Source organism: Capra hircus, chromosome 28 (assembly GCF_001704415.2).
Source record: "Capra hircus breed San Clemente chromosome 28, ASM170441v1, whole genome shotgun sequence".
Classification (NCBI taxonomy): Eukaryota; Metazoa; Chordata; class Mammalia; order Artiodactyla; family Bovidae; genus Capra; species Capra hircus.
In genome coordinates this window covers 19,106,015-19,125,290 of record NC_030835.1, presented here as the reverse complement: position 1 = coordinate 19,125,290, position 19,276 = coordinate 19,106,015, and the positions used below count along the sequence as shown (strand labels likewise).

The 19,276-nt window shown below is 44.8% G+C and overlaps 1 protein-coding gene across 2 annotated transcripts in view; it reads right to left on the bottom strand.

Annotated features, from left to right (window-relative positions):
* The window catches only part of LRRC20 (leucine rich repeat containing 20), a 76,327-nt gene that overhangs the window by 32,004 nt on the left and 25,047 nt on the right, over window positions 1-19,276 (bottom strand). The window contains exons 3-4 of one of the 2 annotated variants that reach the window (XM_018042587.1): window positions 6,558-6,707; window positions 5,505-5,519 (exon numbers count right to left, since the gene is read on the bottom strand). In XM_018042587.1, the coding sequence (XP_017898076.1) occupies window positions 5,505-5,519; window positions 6,558-6,707 (165 nt within the window). The remainder of the gene's footprint in view (window positions 1-5,504; window positions 5,520-6,557; window positions 6,708-19,276) is intronic. The other variant, XM_005699144.3, reaches the window with a different exon arrangement.

The window sequence follows — 19,276 nt, the reverse complement described above, 5'->3', positions numbered from 1 at the left end:
CAAAACTGTACAGACACTCACTCCCATCAGTAGTTTATTAAGGAGCTCTGGATCTGGACCCACAGTCCTGACCCCGTCCTCTTACTGTGTGACCTCGGGCAAGTTCCTTAAGCTCTCTGTGCCTCAGTTTCCTCATGGAAAACAAAGATAATAAGCGTACTGACTTCCCAGAGGCCCCAGACTTGAAGTAAACATCCCCTCACATTATGAAGTGGCTCTGTGCTTACACACCTGCCTCCTCGGAAGACTGTGAGCTCCTCAAGGTCTAGCTCTTGGGTTTCTTATCCTTCCCAAGTGTTGCTGCTACTGTTAGGGGGCACACACTGACTGAAGCCACCCACCCTGGCCAGGCACCATAGTAACCATTTGCATGAGTTATTTTACGACAGGAGGTCCTGGTAAGGAACACGGAACTAATAAGCCACCACCAACCGAAGAGTTCGGGAAAGGTCAAAAGGAGACACCACGTGTCCAACCACCTCCCAGAATCCTTCTCTCTGGTATCCATTTTGGCTGAACAAGGCATGTACCACCAGGAAGGACTCTCAGTCAGAATGATTGGCTAAGGACAACCCAGAAACTAATCCCATCACCCTAAAACCTGAGACTGTGAGCCATGTAGCAGAGCTGTTTTCCTGGGTTCCCTTACCCTACTGCTCTCCACCCGGGTGCCCTTTCCCAATAAAATCTCTTGCTTTGTCAGCACATGTGTCTCCTCAGACAATTCATTTCTGAGGGTTAGACAAGAGCCTAGTTTTGGGCCCTGGAAGGGGTCCCCCTTCCTGCAACACTATGACAGTGAAATGAGATGACCCCAGCTCCCAGTGTGGAGCTGGGGGTGCTAAGTGCCCAGTGAATTTAGGTCCAGTGTTATTAGTCACTTGTTCATGCCCTTGCCAGGCCCAGAACAGGTGCTCAGGGGAACCCAGTGAATTGAGCTCAAAAGCAAGCTGTGAGACTGAATAGACACACAGACAATGGCCAGATCAAGTATAAAAATAGATCTGTGACCAACAACCTGCAGCATCCTGTCCAGGAAATCATCCTGTTAGTAAAGCAACCACCCAGGAAGCTAGCCTTCTGTTAAGTCAGACTTGTAGGCAGTCAGACTACCATCTCCATCAACTATCCAGGAAACCAAATAACATCCTCTGTAACAGTTGGCTTCAAATGGCCAGAACTTGATTACTAACTGAGTTTCCCTAATGTTTATCCCAATATCCCATTTAGGACCAACCGGAGACAGCCAGAAGTACATCCTAAGCAACCACATAGGACTCCCTGCAGCCAGCTGGCCCGCCTGCCTCCAGCTTCCCTGGGCTCCCAGACTGCCTTCAGGTACACCTGAAGCCTTCTCCCTTTCATCCACTATGAAGCCTTTCAACCCCTCTGTCTGCTTTTGACTCCCTGCTAAATGCAAGTGACAGTGGCTGAATTCTTGGCTAGAGCAAGCTCTGAATGAAATGCCTCTGCTGGCTCTCATTTGGATGATCTTTGTCTATTTCTGCAGGTGTGTCTTAGACACCTCTGGCCTGGCAGACTCAGGATACACTCAATAAAAAGATCTGAATGGTTGCAGGATACAAAATCAACACACAGAAATCCCTTGCATTCCTATACACTAATAATGAGAAAGTAGAAAAAGAAATAAAGGAAATAATTCCATTCACCATTGAGGCAAAAAGAATAAAATACTTAGGAATATATCTACCTAAAGAAACTAAAGACCTATATATAGAAAACTAAAAAACACTGATGAAAGAAATCAAAGAGGACACTAATAGATGGAGAAATATACCATGTTCATGGATTGGAAAAATCAATATAGTGAAAATCAGTATACTACCCAAAGCAATCTACAGATTCAATGCAATCCCTATCAAGCTACCAGCCATATTTTTCACAGAACTAGAACAAATCATTTCAAGATTTGTATGGAAATACAAAAAACCTCGAATAGCCAAAGCAATCTTGAGAAAGAAGAATGGAACTGGAGGAATCAACTTGCCTGACTTCAGGCTCTACTATAAAGCCACAGTCATCAAGACAGGATGGTACTGGCACAAAGACAGAAATATAGATCAATGGAACAAAATAGAAAGCCCAGAGATAAATCCACACACCTATGGACACCTTATCTTTGACAAAGGAGGCAAGAATATACAATGGAGTAAAGACAATCTCTTTAACAAGTGGTGCTGGGTAAACTGGTCAACCACTTGTAAAAGAATGAAACTAGATCACTATTTAACACCGCACACAAAAATAAACTCAAAATGGATTAAAGATCTAAATGTAAGACCAGAAACTATAAAACTCCTAGAGGAGAATATAGGCAAAACACTCTCCGACATAAATCACAGCAGGATCCTCTATGATCCACCTCCCAGAATTCTGGAAATAAAAGCAAAAACAAACAAATGGGATCTAATTAAAATTAAAAGCTTCTGCACAACAAAGGAAAATATAAGCAAGGTGAAAAGACAGCCTTCTGAATGGGAGAAAATAATAGCAAATGAAGCAACTGACAAACAACTAATCTCAAAAATATACAAGCAACTTACGCAGCTCAATTCCAGAAAAGTAAACAACCCAATCAAAAAATGGGCCAAAGAACTAAATAGACATTTCTCCAAAGAAGACATACGGATGGCTAACAAACACATGAAAAGATGCTCAACATCACTCATTATTAGAGAAATGCAAATCAAAACCACAATGAGGTACCATTTCACACCAGTCAGAATGTCTGCAATCCAAAAATCTGCAAGCAATAAATGCTGGAGAGGGTGTGGAGAAAAGGGAACCCTCCTACAGTGTTGGTGGGAATGCAAACTAGTACAGCCACTATGGAGAACAGTGTGGAGATTCCTTAAAAAATTGCAAATAGAACTACCTTATGACCCAGCAATCCCACTTCTGGGCATACACACCGAGGAAACCAGAATTGAAAGAGACACGTGTACCCCAATGTTCATCGCAGCACTGTTTATAATAGCCAGGACATGGAAACAACCTAGATGTCCATCAGCAGATGAATGGATAAGAAAGCTGTGGTACATATACACAATGGAGTATTACTCAGCCGTTAAGAAGAATACATTTGAATCAGTTCTGATGAGATGGATGAAACTGGAGCCAATTATACAGAGTGAAGTAAGCCAGAAAGAAAAACACCAATACAGTATACTAACACATATATATGGAATTTAGAAAGATGGCAATGACGACCCTGTATGCAAAACAGCAAAAAAGACACAGATGTGTATAACGGACTTTTGGACTCAGAGGGAGAGGGAGAGGGTGGGATGATTTGGGAGAACGGAATTGTAACATGTATACTATCATGTAAAAATCGAATCGCCAGTCTATGTCCGATGCAGGATACAGCATGCTTGGGGCTGGTGCACGGTGATGACCCAGAGAGATGTTATGGGGAGGGAGGTGGGAGGGGGGTTCATGTTTGGGAACGCATGTACACCCATGGGGATTCATGTCAATGTATGGCAAAACCATACAGTATTGTAAAGTAAAATAAAGTAAAAATAAAAGACACACACACAAAAAAGATCTGAATGACCTGCATCGGGAGGAAGTGGAGAGATGGGAACATGGGAGGAGGAGATGGGCCAGAGGAGCCACAACCAGACATAGGGACCCACTCTCGGCAGAGCCTACTTGCCCTTTGGACAATCTGTGCCATTGTCCATCTCAGATCTTGCTTTTTCCCACTATAAGTTGAGTGAAAGATGTCAAGGGGATGTAACCATTAAAGATGGCCCTGGTGGCCCAGTGGTTAGGACTTAGCACTTCCACTGCAGAGGGTAGGGGGCAGGGCACAAGTTGGATCCCTGATTGGGAAACTAAGATCCTGCATGCTGCATGATGTAGCTAAAAAATGAAAAAATAACGTGAAAAAAAAAAAAAAAGACCATCCAACTTCAAATGGGCCATGACTCCAGCAAAAGAGAGTATCCAGGATACCCACAGGAGACCACTTGACAGGCACAGGCAGGGAGTAAGCAGGCCGCTCTCTCCCCAACACTGAGGCAGCCAACCTTGTCTGTCAAGAACCCACAAGAGGATGCTAGCAGGCGTTGAGGAGCCCAGCAAAGCCTATTCAAGCCTCCTCGTCACACTTGAAAGGAAAAGCTTTTACTATTTGAAAGAGAAGCCAGAATAAAAGCTGGGACCCAGAGCCATCACTGTGGAAGCCAGGTGAGTCTCTCTGCGCCAGCCCCTCTATTCCTGGTCACCCTCCCTGGGTCCACTGCTGCCTCTGTGAAATCCAATCACTGGGCACACCAGGGCCTTCTCTTTGTAACCCAAGGTGGTATGGGGGAGGCAGGAGTACCACAGCACAGGACGGAGGGCAAACAGCATCCTTCTACAGACCTCTGATGGAAGGGTATCATGATAAATATATTTTCACAACTGACTGATGGAAGGGTATCATGATAAGTATATTTTCACGACTGAGGCACAAATATAGGGACCCTAAGTGTATTTCTCTGGCACTTGCTGCTGTGTCCCCTGGAAAGGGCCTGCTCACTCATTCCACAAGGTGCTGCCAAATGTCAAGTCCTCTCCAGGAGGCCCTTGAGCTAACTAATGCAGGTGGTCTGGAAAGGCAATCCCGGCTGCAGAGTGGGTGATGTGAGTGTCCTGCTAGAAGACCCTGGACACATCGCTTCTTTCCCTGACCTTCTTTTTCCACTGTGAGATGAGATGGCAGAAACAGCTCTAATATTTTATGGGAGATTCTCTCAACCGGTTAAGTCTAACTTACAAAAAGTGTTTTATCGGCTTCCTTGTTACAGTAAAAATGGATAAATTTCACATAAAGATCCATCTTTCTAGCTTCAATTGACTAAAATAATCAGAACAATCCCAGGGACTTTCCTGATGGTCCAGAGGTTAAGATTCCATACTTTCACTGCAGAAGGCACAGGTTTGATCCCCAGTTGGGGAGCTAAGTTCCCACATGCTCCACGATGTGGCCAAAAAATAGAAGAAGGAAAAAAAGAACAATCCCATGGCACGTCTGGCAGAAGCTGAGCAGGGCAGGTACCAGCTGGCCAGAGTACCACCACTCCTTCTTATCATTACCAATCTGAGTCACTCATAACTTACATGCTAGTCTCTTTGGCATTTCAGTTCAGTTCAGTTCAGTTTGGCATTTGCGTTGGTCTAAACTATGGTCTCAATTTTGGCTGCCAGCACTTTAGAATGATTGATTTAGGTTTTAACAGATGCCTACACCCAGACCCACACCCAGACATTCTGATTCAATGGGTCTTGGAGTAAAGCCGAGGCAAATCGATTCTAATTTCAGCCAGGCTGAGAGCTGCCTGTGGTCCAAGGGCCCCACTGGCTAGAAGGACCCATCTCACCTGTGTAAAGAAGCAGCCACCAGAAAAGGAAGGGTGGTAAAATGGTCCTGGTGAAAACCATCCACAGATGCTCCTGGGAAACATATCTTGCCCTGGGATTCCTTGACTCACCCTCCATCATAAGCACTTTAACATTTTAGGCACAAATGCAAAGAGCTTTGTGAGCTTCTGTCAGAAACGACCACACAGATCAATCCCTTCTCCCCGCCCTGTGTCTGCACCCAGTCCAGGTCCCACCTGTAGCTTTCTCCGGAACCACTGTCTAAGCTACTTCCTGTCCCTGGCCCAGGTTTGCCAATTCATGCTTCCCTCTCCTCTCTGGGCTCCGCCAGAGTCCACATCTCCTCTAGGAAGCTGCAGGAAATAGGCTGTTCAGGTCCCTCAGATTCCATCAGCAGCATTTTACATACTGGTTTCTCTAAACAGACTCTAAGACCCCATTCATGCCCCTAACAGAGAATTCCAGAAGGCAGGAATCACCTCTCCTGTGCCCTCCCCAATTCTCCCCCAACCCCACCATTTCATAAACACACACCAAGCGCCCAGGCTGCAGCTGCACCCCACAGGTCATTGGGCTGAGCAGCAGTGAACTCCCACAGAAGGATGAGGGATTCGCAGGAGGATGAAGTGGCGAGTGGACATGCAGTGGTCACGGCATCCTGCTTCTCCAGCCGGAGGAGAAATTTCATATGCACCTATAACGCCCACCCATCAGCCTCCTGCTCACCTCTCTGCCAAGCACCCAAGTCCACTTGCTCTGCGTGTGCACAGCAGAGAAAACAACATCCCTGACATGTCACTCCTGGACTGAAAAAGCAACATGGGAAAGCAGCACTAGATTGGTGGGGGGCAGAAGGGGGCTCATTAACAAGTCTACTGAGAAAAAACTATTCCAGAGCTGCAAGACCCCAAATACCCTGCTGGTCTATTCAAAACAAAAGAATCACTCCAGGACCCATGGCCTTAACCATGGGTCAATCTGATTCACAGCCAGCTAGAGGTAGGGGAGATATCCAGGCCGCAGGGAGGACACGGGTCCACCCTTAAAGGCCCTCCTTGGGAACTGTTTCCTGAGACTAGCTGACCAGGGGACCAGCCCTGATGACAGTTCCCAGAGAGGGTCGGAGCCTTCAGGGTAAGAGCCAGAATGCCCTCCCGGCCTACCTCGGAGCTGACAGAACGTGGTCATGAACTTGCTGGTAAGGGACTTGAGCTCGTTGTTGGCCAGCGTGATGAGGTGAATCTGGTCAGTGACATTTCGCAGGACCTTGTAGATGCCGATAGGGAAGGAAACCAGCTTGCACTCGGCCAGGTCTGCAGTCAAAGGACAAAGACCAGAGTTAGCAGACACAGTTGACCACGGACTTGCCCCCAACCCCAAAGACCCTGACCCTGTCTCTCCTACTGCCTCCCTTCTCCCCCACCCATCTTCCCTGTGCCAGGCTCGAGACCTTCTCCTCTCTCCTCCAAGAGCCTTCGTTACCATTCACCACACTTGTCCCCATCTAGCTCCCTGAACTTAGGGCTGATTCTAGCACATTCTCTAATAGCACAGCCTGCTAGCCAGAATGCAGAAGGCAGAGCTCTGCCAGCACGCCAATGACCAGGCCACATGGCCGTGCGCCTGAGGCCCTGCAGCTGCAGGACCCACACGTCCCTCTGGGATCATCAGACTCGACAGTGAAGTCACAGTCTTAAGAGTGCTTTATAACACCCTACTGCTGTGAAAAGAGGCAATTCACACAGACTTTGTGGTTTGACCTTCTTCCCTGTCCTGTCACTCTGAAAACAGGTCTGCCTAAGAGGCAGCAGGGAAGCCTCTCTGAAGAATAGTCTGGTAGTTCTTTGAATGGTTAAACCTAGTTAGCACATGACCCAGCAATTCCACTCCTGGGTGTATATCTGGGAAAGATGAAACCACGTGTCCACCCAAAACAGTGCACATGTTCACAGCAGCCTTACTCATGTTGTTGTCCAGTTGCTAAATCATGTCTGACTCTTTGCGACCCCAGGGACTGCATCACACCAGGCTCGCCTGTCCTTCACTAACAGTGTGCTCAAACTCATGTCCATTGAGTCAGTGATACTATCTAACCATCTCATCCTCTGCATTATTCATAATAGCCAAAAAATGGAAATAACTCATGTGTCCATCCACAGATGGATAGATAAAATGTGGTATATTCATTTTGTTTGGCGGGCTTCCCTGGTGGCTCAGAGGGTAAAGCATCTGCTTGCAAAGTGGGAGACCCGGGTTCGATACCTGGGTTGGGAAGATCCCCCAGAGAAGGAAATGGCACCCCACTCCGGTACTCTTGCCTGGAAAATCCCATGGATGGAGAAGCCTGTAGGCTACAGTCTGTGGGGTCACAAAGAGTCAGACATGACTGAGCGACTTCACTTTCACTTTCATTTTGTTTGGCAAAAGAAAGGAATAAAATACCAATATATCCTGCTATTGTTTAGTTGCTAAGTCATATCTGACTCTTTGCGACCCCATGGACTGTAGCTCAGCAGGCTCCTCTGTCCATGGGATTTCCCAGGCAAGAATACTGGAGTGGGTTGCCATTTCCTTCTCCAGGGATATTCCTGATCCAGGGGTCGAACCCGCATCTCCTGGTTGGCAGGAGGATTCTTTACCATTAAGCCATAGACGGGCTTTAAAAACACTATGGTAAGTGAAAGAAGCCAGTCACCAAGGACAACATGCTGTATGAGGCCATTTACATGAAAGGTCCAGAACAGGCAAACGTAAAGAAAGGATGTAGATTCTTGGTTACCCAGGGCTGGCGGTACTGAGGCGTCAGGGGTTTCTTTGCAGGGGTAATCCAAATGTTCTACAATTGAATGTGGTGATAGCTGCACACTGAATATACTCAAACCACTAAACTGGACAACTTAAATGGATGGACTCTATGGTATGTGAATTATATCTCAATAAAGCTGTTTCATACATACAGCAGCAGAGAGACATTGAAAGCATGGAGGCTCATAAATTAGCTGTCCAAGCTCATCTAAGTCACTTACCTTTGTTGAGCCTCAGCTTTCTCATCTTTAAAATGGGGGCATCATTGTCTACCTAGCAAGGCTGTCAGGAAAAGTAAATATAATAAAAAGCACTCAGTGGGGCTTTCCTGGTGGCTCAGTGGTAAAGAATTCACCTGCCAAAGCAGGAGACACAAGTTCTATCCCTGACCTGAGAAGATCCCACCTGCCACCGGGCAGTGAAGCCCGTGCACAACTCAAAACTGGACTCTAGAGCCTGGGAGCTGTAACTACTGAGCCCACATGCCCCAGCTACTGAAGCTGGTGCACCCTGGAGCCTGTGCTCAGCAACAGGAGAAGCACCACAAAGTGGCCTGTGCACTGCAGCTGGAGAGTAGACTCAGGTAAATAATGGGGCTACTACCAATGTTGTTTCCCTACTCACCTGCCACTTTGCCCTCCCCTTTGCGTCCTACCCACACCTCTCCAGGCTTCAAGGCCAGGTCCCATCCCACCTCTTCTAGAAGTCTTTCTGGAGGCCTGCGTTACTGGTGATTGTTCCCCCCAGGAGCACTCACTGACTCAGACAGCACTGACCCATCTCTCAGCAAACTGTGGTCTTTTCCCTCAAGGCCAGGCTTCCCCAGGACTCTAAACCTTTGAAGTGTATTGCAAAATTAATACACAAAATTCCTATAACATTCCTATATGCCAACAATAAAATACAGCTTTTAAAGATCTTATTCTGTGAAGAAAGTCAGACAGAGAACAAACCTTTCTCAGTTATATAAGAGTATGATATCACTTATATGTGGAATTTTAAAAAATGGTACAAATAATCGTATTTACAAAACAGAAATAGAGTCACAGATGTAGAAAACAATCTTATGGTTATGGGGTGAGGGGCGTGGAGAAGAGGGATAAATTGAGATTGGGATTGACATATACACACTACTATATGTAAAACAGATAATTAATAAGGACCTACTGAATAGCATAGGGAATTCTACTCAGTACTCTAAGGGCTTATGTGGGGAAAGAACCTAAAAAAGAGTGGATATATGTTCATGCATAACTGACTCTCTTTGCAGTACAGCAGAAACTAACACAACATTATAAATCAACTATACTTTCACTTTTCACTTTCATTCATTGGAGAAGGAAATGGCAACCCACTCCGGTATTCTTCCCTGGAGAGTCCCAGGGACTGGGGAGCCTGGTGGGCTGCCGTCTATGGGGTCGCACAGAGTTGGACACGACTGAAGTGACTTAGCATATTAGCATATACTCCAATAAAAAAATTTTTTTAATTCGTATCTTAAATATTTTAAAGTATTCTAAAGAGGAGAAGACAGGAAGAAAGGAAGGGAGGGAGGGAGGGAAGGAGGAAAGAAGAAAGAAAAAGATCCTATTCTGAACAGCAGCAATAATGCAAAGTTTATGGAAATAATCAAAACTGAAGCCCTTTACCCTTATCTGCTTCACAGAATGTCTACTCTGACTCTAATAGCAGCTCAAATGTCACCTCCACGAAGCCTTCCTTGACCACCCTAAGCTCCAGTCCCTGAGTCTTATATATAGTGTGAAAGAGACCTCTTCACTTGGTACTGTATTAACCTCCTTTTGCATCTACTTTCCCAGTAGAGTAGGAAGACCCCCAGAGAACATTACCAGCAGCAGTGGACCAGGCTCAGCGGGCAGGACAGAGTTACTGGTGACCTCACTGAGCTGGTCTGAGGAAAGAAAGGGGACAAATAGGGGTAAGGGCAAAAATCCAAAAGACTGAGGAACCAGAGAGGTAGAACATCCCACTGTCTTTAGGGACACCCCTGGTGGTCCTGTGGTTCGGACTCTGAACTTCCACTGCAGGGGGCCCAGGTTTGATTTCTGGTCAAGGAACTAAGATCCCACAAGCCCCGAGGCTCAATCAAAAAAAAAAAGTGTCTTTACTGTTTCCTCCGGTCCAGGGCTATGCTAGGTGACCCCAGCCCGGCTGCTGTCCAATGTCAGGAACTTGCTCTTAGATCAGCAAGATGGGGTTTGCAGAAGAGAGTACAAAGTCTTACGGGGAGGAATGAATGCCCGGAGGTCAGACTTTGAGTAAAAAGAGATTGAGGACTGGATCAGCCCTGCAGGCTCAAAATTTGGGGCAAGTTGAGGATTCTAGAAAAAGCAAACCTTTCCAAACAATGAGCCCCCTAGTGCTTTGTGCCAGACGCTCAAAGGTCTAGAAAGGTTTCTTGTTGTGGTTATCAATCATAACAGCCCCTGTGGATAAAAGCAATGGATCTCAGACCTGCTGGGAACAACAAGGAAAGTGTCAGAAGCTTTCCCTTTAAAACAAAGAGCAAAATAAAGATGCCTTCCATCATCAGTATCCTTAAATATGGTCATAGACATTCTAGCCAAAGAAACAGAAAGCATAAACAAGAGAAACAGATAAAATGATGATTATGTATATATGAAATGACTGCCTAACCTCAACAAAGCAGTCATCTGACAAGGTACACAAATTAAAAGGATCTCAGCAAAGTGCTAATCAAACTAAACATGCGAAGTTCAATAATATCGCTATATGCCTACAATAAATATAGTTTTAAGGATCCTATTCCAAAAAGCAATATAATATAAAATATAGAGCTCAAAAATACAGAAAAATAAAAAATTTTAAATAATAAAACAAAATATAGAGCTAATCATAATGGAAAATGCATTTGACCAATATTAAGAAAAGTAGGAAAGCTCACAAATATATTTTAAAAAATAGATTTGTACTTTGAAGATATATAACATTCATTGACAACAAGTCTAAATACTGTAACTGGTGATTTTTTTAAGAAGTTAAATTATAGATTGTTTAATGCAATTCTGACTCAAATCCCAAAAAGTTTTTTTTTTTTTAACTTGATAAAATGGTTTTAAATCTCAACCAGGGAATAAGCAAGCAAGACTCTCTAAAAAAGAAGAAAGTAGGGAGATAACCAATTTCATGAGGCTGCAAGGATTAAAACAGAGGGTAATAGGAAAAGAGATCATATAAAGAAAATCTACAGTCCAGAAAATACAGCCCCTAATTTCAATTCAGTTTAGTTCAGTCGCTCAGTTATGTCCGACTCTTGCGACCCCATGGACTGCAGCACACCAGGCCTCCTTGTCCATCACCAACTCCCAGACTTTACCCAATCTCATGTCCATCGAGTTGGTGATGCCATCCAACAATCTCATCCTCTGTTGTCCCCTTCTCCTCCTGTCCTCAATCTTTCCCAGCATCAGGGTCTTTTCCAATGAGTCAGCTCTTTGCATCAGGTGGCCAAAGTATTGGAGTTTCAGCTTCAACATCAGTCCTTACAATGAACACTCAGGACTGATCTCCTTGAGGATAGACTGGTTGGACCTCCTTGCAGTCCAAGGGACTCTCAAAGAGTCTTCTCCAACACCACAGATCAAAAGCATTAATTCTTCGGTGCTCAGCTTTCTTCACAGTCCAACTCTCACATCCATACATGAACACTGGAAAAACCATAGCCTTGACTAGACAGACCTCTGTTGACAAAGTAATGTCTCTGCTTTTGAATATACTGTCTAGGTTGGTCATAACTTTCCTTCCAAGGAGTAAGCGTCTTTTAATTTCATGGCTGCAGTCACCATCTGCAATGACTTTGGAGCCCCCCAAAATAAAGTCTGCCACTGTTTCCCCATCTATTTGCCATGAAGTGATGGGACCAGATGCCATGACCTTATTTTTCTGAATGTTGAGCTTTAAGCCAACTTTTTCACTCTCCTCTTTCACTTTCATCAAGAGGCTCTTCAGTTCTTTGCTTTCTGCCATAAGGGTGGTGTCATCTGCATATCTGAGGTTATTGATATTTCTCCTGGCAATCTTGATTCCAGCTTGTGCTTCATTCAGCCCAGTGTTTCTCATGATGTACTCTGCATATAAGTTAAATAAGCAGGGTGACAATATACAGCCTTGATGTACTCCTTTCCCGATTTGGAATCAGTCTGTTGTTCCATGTCCAGTTCTAACTGTTGCTTCCTGACCTGCATATAGGTTTCTCAAGAGGCAGGTCAGGTGGCCTGGTATTCCCATCTCTTTCAGAATTTTCCAGTTTATTGTGATCTACACAAAGGCTTTGGCATAATCAATAAAGCAGAAATAGATGTTTTTCTGGAACTCTCTTGCTTTTCCAATGATTCAGTGGATGTTGGCAATTTGATCTCTGTCATAATTTAATAAGTGCTAAATGAGGCATCACAAATAAATTAGGGAAGAAAAGGGTTAATAGCCGATGTCAGCATAGCCAATGAACAATTCTGGGAAAATAAGAGAGAAAAAGACTCTTAACCTAAGAAAATAAAATTCTAGATAGAATTATATTTTTAATATTTTTTGAAATCAACCCAAAATATCAGAAGTTCAGTTCAGTCGCTCAGTCGTGTCTGACTCTTTGTGACCCCATGGACCGCAGCATGCCAGGCCTCCCTGTCCATCACCAACTTCCAGAGTCCACCCAAACCCATGTCCATTGAGTTGGTGATGCCATCCAACAATCTCATCCTCTGTTGTCCCCTTCTCCTCCTGCTCTCAGTCTTTCCCAGCATCAGGGTCTTTTCCAATGAGTCAGCTCTTTGCATCAGGTGGCCAAAGTACTGGAGTTTCAGCTTCAACATCAGTCTCTGCAATGAACACCCAGGACTGATCTCCTTTAGGATGGACTGGTTGGATCTCCTTGCAGTCCAAGGGACTCTCAAGAGTCTTCTCCAACACCACAGTTCAAAAGCATCAATTCTTCGGCATTCAGCCTTCTTGATAATCAGAAGTAAACAGACTTTGACATTTATACAGCCCCTTAATTGAGGATGACTTTTTCAATGTAGGAGCAATGCTGCTGCTGTTGCTAAGTCGCTTCAGTCGTGTCCGACTCTGTGCGACCCCATAGACGGCAGCCCGCCAGGCTCCCCCGTCCCTGGGATTCTCCAGGCAAGAACACTGGAGTGGGTTGCCATTTACTTCCCCAACGCATGAAAATGAAAAGTGAAACTGAAGTCGCTCAGTCGTGTCCGACTCTTCGCAACCCCATGGGCTGTAGCCTACCAGGCTCCTCCGTCCATGGGATTTTCCAGGCAAGAGTACTGGAATGGAGTGCCATTGCCTTCTCCGGTAGGAGCAATAAAGAACTACAAAGAAACAGATCAACAAATCTAACTATAAAAAAATATAACACACCTGGATGCTTAAAGGAAGATAAGGCAAGCAACAGACTGTGAAAAAGGATCTGTAAATAGAATAAGTTGTTATCTTGATTATTTTAAATACTCAATATAACTCAATTTTAAAAATTAATCCACCAGATGATAGACATTCACCAGCGAGAAAATGTAATTAGTAAACAAATATATAGCCCCTGATATGTGCTGTCAAACTTCTTTGCAGAATATTTACATCAATTTACATATATCCTGGCCAACAAATAAGAGGACCATCAAAACATCTTTGCTAATATGATCAGTGGAAATTATAGCCTTTGCTGTCATAACGAGACTGGTTACCTTTTATGATTAATTAGCCATTTTTATTCCCTTGATGGAATATCTTGCTTGCATCTCTGGCTGTTTTTCTACTTGGAGTTCTGGCATTCCACATGCCTCACACCCTGTGAGGAGAGCTCCCTAAATAATATTATCAATCTACATCTGTGCATTGTTTTTCTTGTTTAATAGTTCAAGTTACAGCATTTAGGTGTTTTTTTAAAAACAGAATATAAAAATTATATGCACACAGTAATTTCAATTATGTACAAAAATATACATGCCTGGGAAAGAAGACTGAAAGAAAAAATAAGCAGAATGTTAAATAGTTATTATAAAGGATTAGAGCAATGTATTACTATTTATAGTCCTGCTGTCTATTTTGTATAAAATAAGTACCACTAATTATTTGCATAAAAATATTTTCAGTATATACAGAGATACTCTACCTTTAAAATTGAGAAATAAATGCATCATAAAAATAACTTTTTTTGGAAAAAATAATCTGGCATATTCAAGGATAAACTGAAGCCAGCCAGCTCTTTAACAATCCGAGAAACAGAGAAGGCAGACCCATGAACAAAAGACAGCAGCTTTCTGTCCTGGACTGAAGTAGAAGTTATGAGACGGAGCTTTCAGGACCTGAGTACTACTCAAAGAAACATACACAGCACCCTGCTCTAAGTGGGGACAGAGTGTTCTCAATGAAGGCAGAAAAGCCACAAAGCCACTCAACTTATTCCCAAGAATGCTCAAAGCAGCTGTCTTCCCAAGAAGATGAAACGCCCAACCCATAGCCTTGTTCCTCCCACCTGGGCTGTCCACACGACGTCCCACCGCACACCACCCTACTCTCCCACTCGCCAGCGCAAGCAGCAGTTGGCCTCCGCAGCTTCACTTGTCCACAAATAGTCACAGAAGCATATGGCCTGGCACCTGAGGGGTGCTGAGGGCCGGATGCATTCACCCCGGCTGCTTTCATTTATCCTCTGCAAATAGCTACCCAGGCCCTACTGTGTGCCAGGCGCCATTCCGCAGTGTGCCCTGTGGCTTCCCTAATCATTTTGTTCTTGGGGACTCTGTCTGCTTCCCTCCATCCTTTGGTGCACAGGTAGGAGGGTGCACCACCATGCTCCTGCTCAGAACAGTCTAGTTGCCTTTGATGGTAAAGGCCCCCAAGGATACCTGCAAAGAGCTCTGCTGGGATATGATGCAAACACCCTCTCCAGGCCACGTTACCAGCCACTAACACGGCCCACAAAGTCCCCTCCCTTGTGGGGAGGAGAGGCCTGTGATCTGGGGCACAGCTCTCCATGGTCACTGGGACCAGAGTATGGAGATCCAGGTACCCAGCCATGTGGGAGCAAGTCGCAGCCTTGCCCAGTCACCTTGCCATCTGTACAGAAGGTGCAAAATGCCTCATGTCCGTTCCCTGGGGGTGGGGATATTAACCACAAATAGTAGCACTCACTATTTCATATAAGCTAGGCTGGCAGACCTATCCTCTCTGTGCACATGAGGAAACTACAAGTTACTTGCTCAAGGTCATTCAGCTAAAATTAGTGTAAGATTTGGATGCAGCTTGATCAGGCAGCCAGAGGTCCTAACCATTTTTGCTATCCTGCCCTGCTGAGTCAAGAGTGTGCCCAGGTGTCTGCTTCTAGGCCAGAGAAAGGAGAGTCCCTGCTGAGCAGCTCAGTGAGAAACCAGGGCCTTGGCTGCAAACTCCTGTAGGCCTTTCCAGTTTAGCACCCACAATCCAGGGATAGGGGCCTTGCAGCCTTCTTCATGAGCCTTCTGTCCTCAAGAACTTCTTCTCCAGGTCTAATTCAGAGGATGGGCACCCTTTATACCTACTATGCCTGTGTGAGGTAGAGACAAGCCCCTGAGTTGAGTCAAGTTCAATACTCACAGGGGCACACAGCATGACTTCCAGAAAACACAGCCAGGATATAGCTGGGGGCCAAGTCCCACTAAGGGAGGAGGACCAGGGAAAAGAAGTCCCAGGCTGGAGACAGGCGAGTTGTCCTCCAGGAGGCACAGGAGGTCGCCAAGAGTCCCATTCTCTATGAGTGCTCAGAGCTGGCAGGATGGGGGCTAGCTCAGCAGCCATAAGGAAAAGGCTCCAGGTGAGGAAGTGAGTGGAACATCATGGGGAGATCAGTCAGGGTTGCCACCGAGAGGACTCCTGAACCAGATGGAGGCCAGGTGATCTCCAAGGTCTCATTCAACCAAAAGAAAACGAGTGGAGCTACTCATACTAACTATATGCCAGGCACAGTAGTAGGCCCTTTTTACGTACTAATGCCTTACATTCCCATAACAACCCTAAGTTACCCTCACAGGTGGAAAATGAGGTCTGTGATGATAGGTGAATCGTCCAAGGTCATTTCAGGGAGATGATGTGGAGTACAAAGAACTGGAATGCAAAGATTCCTGTAAGGTGATCAACTTGTCTTAGTTTGCCCAGGATGTTGCCAATTTTAGTACCGAGAGCCTGATAGCCTGGTGGACCCCTCCTTAATCCCAGATGACAACTGGTCACCCTAAATTCAGCTGCATGCTGACGGATGAGAGATTAACAGAATTAGAGAGGAGCGGGGAAGGCAACCCAGCGTGAGCCATGGCATGAGCAAAGACCGTCATTCCTCTGGAGCTCGACCTTTGACCCAGCCTCCTCCAGTAACTTCCTAGAGCTCATGAGATAGGAAGGTTCCAGTCTCAAAAACATTTCAGGCTCCTTGGTGGTGTATACCATCCCACAGACACCATCAGGGGCTTGGGAATACTAACAATGGGGTCCTCCATCAACATCTGAATGGCAGCTGGATTCAAGAGGGCCTTTTCTCGGTACCCTTGTCACTGACATGTGAACTATAGTAGAGAACAGAGACCTTTAGGCAGGAGGCACTGTAATAAACACAAGGCATAATTATCCTCATAATTATAACTATCGTTGCGAGAAAGTCAAACTGCATGTCTCCAAATCTCTAATTAGGATAGCGTTTTGTGTTAATAAAGAACCTTTTTAAATTCAAAATGCGTGGGTCCTTCATTAAAGGTTATCCTGTAAATTCTAATGAATGTCTGGTGAAAAGTAACTACTGGTGGGCAAAACAAGCAAAATCCTAGCAGTACACAGAACATTGTGTGGGAAATCAGGAGGGCTGAGTCAAGCTGGTATTGTTCCTTAGAAACTCAGAACTGACCCAGCTCAGTCCTTGCTGAGAGGTGGGCCTGGTGACAGGACCCCGTGGTGGGAGCAGAGAGAGTAACCAAGTCACAGGGCCTGAGGAGGAAGTGTCAGGGACTCAGGCCGGCAGGTTCATGGGCTCCTCAGCCCGATCAAGAAACAAGACCTCCCAGGCTGTAGAAGGAAAACTGCCACCAGTGTGACCAGTCCCACCCAGGATATCTTTTTTCACAAAATACCTCTTTTCACAAAGTCTTTTTTCATAGAATCCTTTTTTCAGGATTAGAAGGTTGAAGGTCATTTTAACCCATGTTTTCCAAACTTCCCAATTGGAGAGGTGAGTCCTAGAAACCTACCCTTGAGATTCTGTCTCAGGGGTCCAGAATGGCAACAAGGAATTTGTTTTTTAACAAGTATTCCTAGGTGACTGTTACCAATAAGCAAACTTGGGAAATACTGAGTAACGCAGCCTTCCAACTCGGAACTGAAATTCTCTTACGTCTCCTCAGAGTTCTTCTTGAATGCCTCTGATGATGGGGCACTCACCTCCCTTTCACAGAATGGTTTTAACTGTTAGAGACTTCTTTCATGAACCGTATGGTAACTGTTACCCTGCCACTACCTAGCGGTCCTTCTGCCTTCTTGGATTACATATAGCTATCTGCCCCCAAGTGACAATGCTTTATATACATGAGGATGAAGGACATGATAAGCTTTTCTCCAGGCAAAACAGCCAGAAACCTCAACCCCATGGTTTTCAATGCTGCCTTCAGAGTCAGGACTGGCCCAGCTCAGACCCTGCCAAAGCCAGAACTGACTCCTGTGCAGGCTATCAGTCCGTAACACGTGACCACAGCCACCACTCACTGGCACCAGCTGTATGTCCAAAACTTCTCAGGGCCTCAGACCTACAATCTCATCTACTCCTCACACGTACTCTGTAAGGTCAGTTCTATACTTACCCCCATTTAACAGAGGAAAAAACTGAGTCACGGAGAAGTTAAAGACTGGATTGCTCAAAGCTGCATGATTTATCCAAGGTCACCCAGTTAATTAAACAATAATTAACATTCATAAAGGGCTTCCTACATGCAAGCCACTATGCATTGTCATACTACCTTTAAATTTTTTTATTTTTTATTGTTTTAGTTGATGTACAATATTTTATGTTTCAAGTGTACAACATAGTGATTCACAATTTTAAAAGGTTATATTCTGCATTTACAAAGTATTGGCTATATTTCCTGTGCTATACAATATATCCTTGTAGCTTACTTATTTCATCCATAGTAGTTTGTACCTCTTAACTCACTACCCCTATCTTTTCCTTCCCAGCGTCCCATTCTCTACTGGTAACCATTAGTTTGTTCTCTGTATCTGTCAGTCTGGTTTATTTGGTGGTGTTATATTCATTGAAAAAAAGAAAGTGAAAGTCACTCAGTCGTGTCTGACTCTGCGACCCCAGACTATACAGTCCATGGAATTTTCCACACCAGAATACTGGAGTGGGTAGCCTTTCCCTTCTCCAGGGGATCTTCCCAACCCAGTAATCAAACCCAGGTCTTGCGCATTGCAGGTGGATTCTTTACCCTCTGAGCCACAAGGGAAGCCCAAGAATACTGGAGTGGGTAGCCTATCCCTTCTCCAGCGGATCTTCCCCATCCAGGAGTTGAACTGGGGTCTCCTGCACTGCAGGAGGATTCTCTACCAACTGAGCTATCAGGGAAGTCCATATATTCATTAGTTTATGTTATTGATTTTTTTCGGATTCCACATATAAGCAGTATCATTTTAAAGCATGTCTTTCTCTGACTTAATTTCACAAAGCATAATACTCTCTAAGACCATCCATGTTGCAAATGGCAAAATTTCATCCTCTTTTATGGTTAAGTGGTATTATATTAACCATTTGGGGGAGGGGGTTGTTGTTTCTAGCTACTCCTTTTTTTTCAGTATTTCATCTCATTTTACTTTTTATTATTTTTTTTTGGAGTATAATTGCTTTATAAAGTTGTTAGTCTCTGCTGTACAATGATTTGAATCAGCTGTATGTCTACATGTACCCCCTGCCTCTTGCACCTCCCTCCCCAGCCCCATCCTACCCGTCTAGGTCATCACAGAGCACTAATGATGAGCCCCTGTGCTACACAGCAGCTTCCCACTAGCTATTTTACAC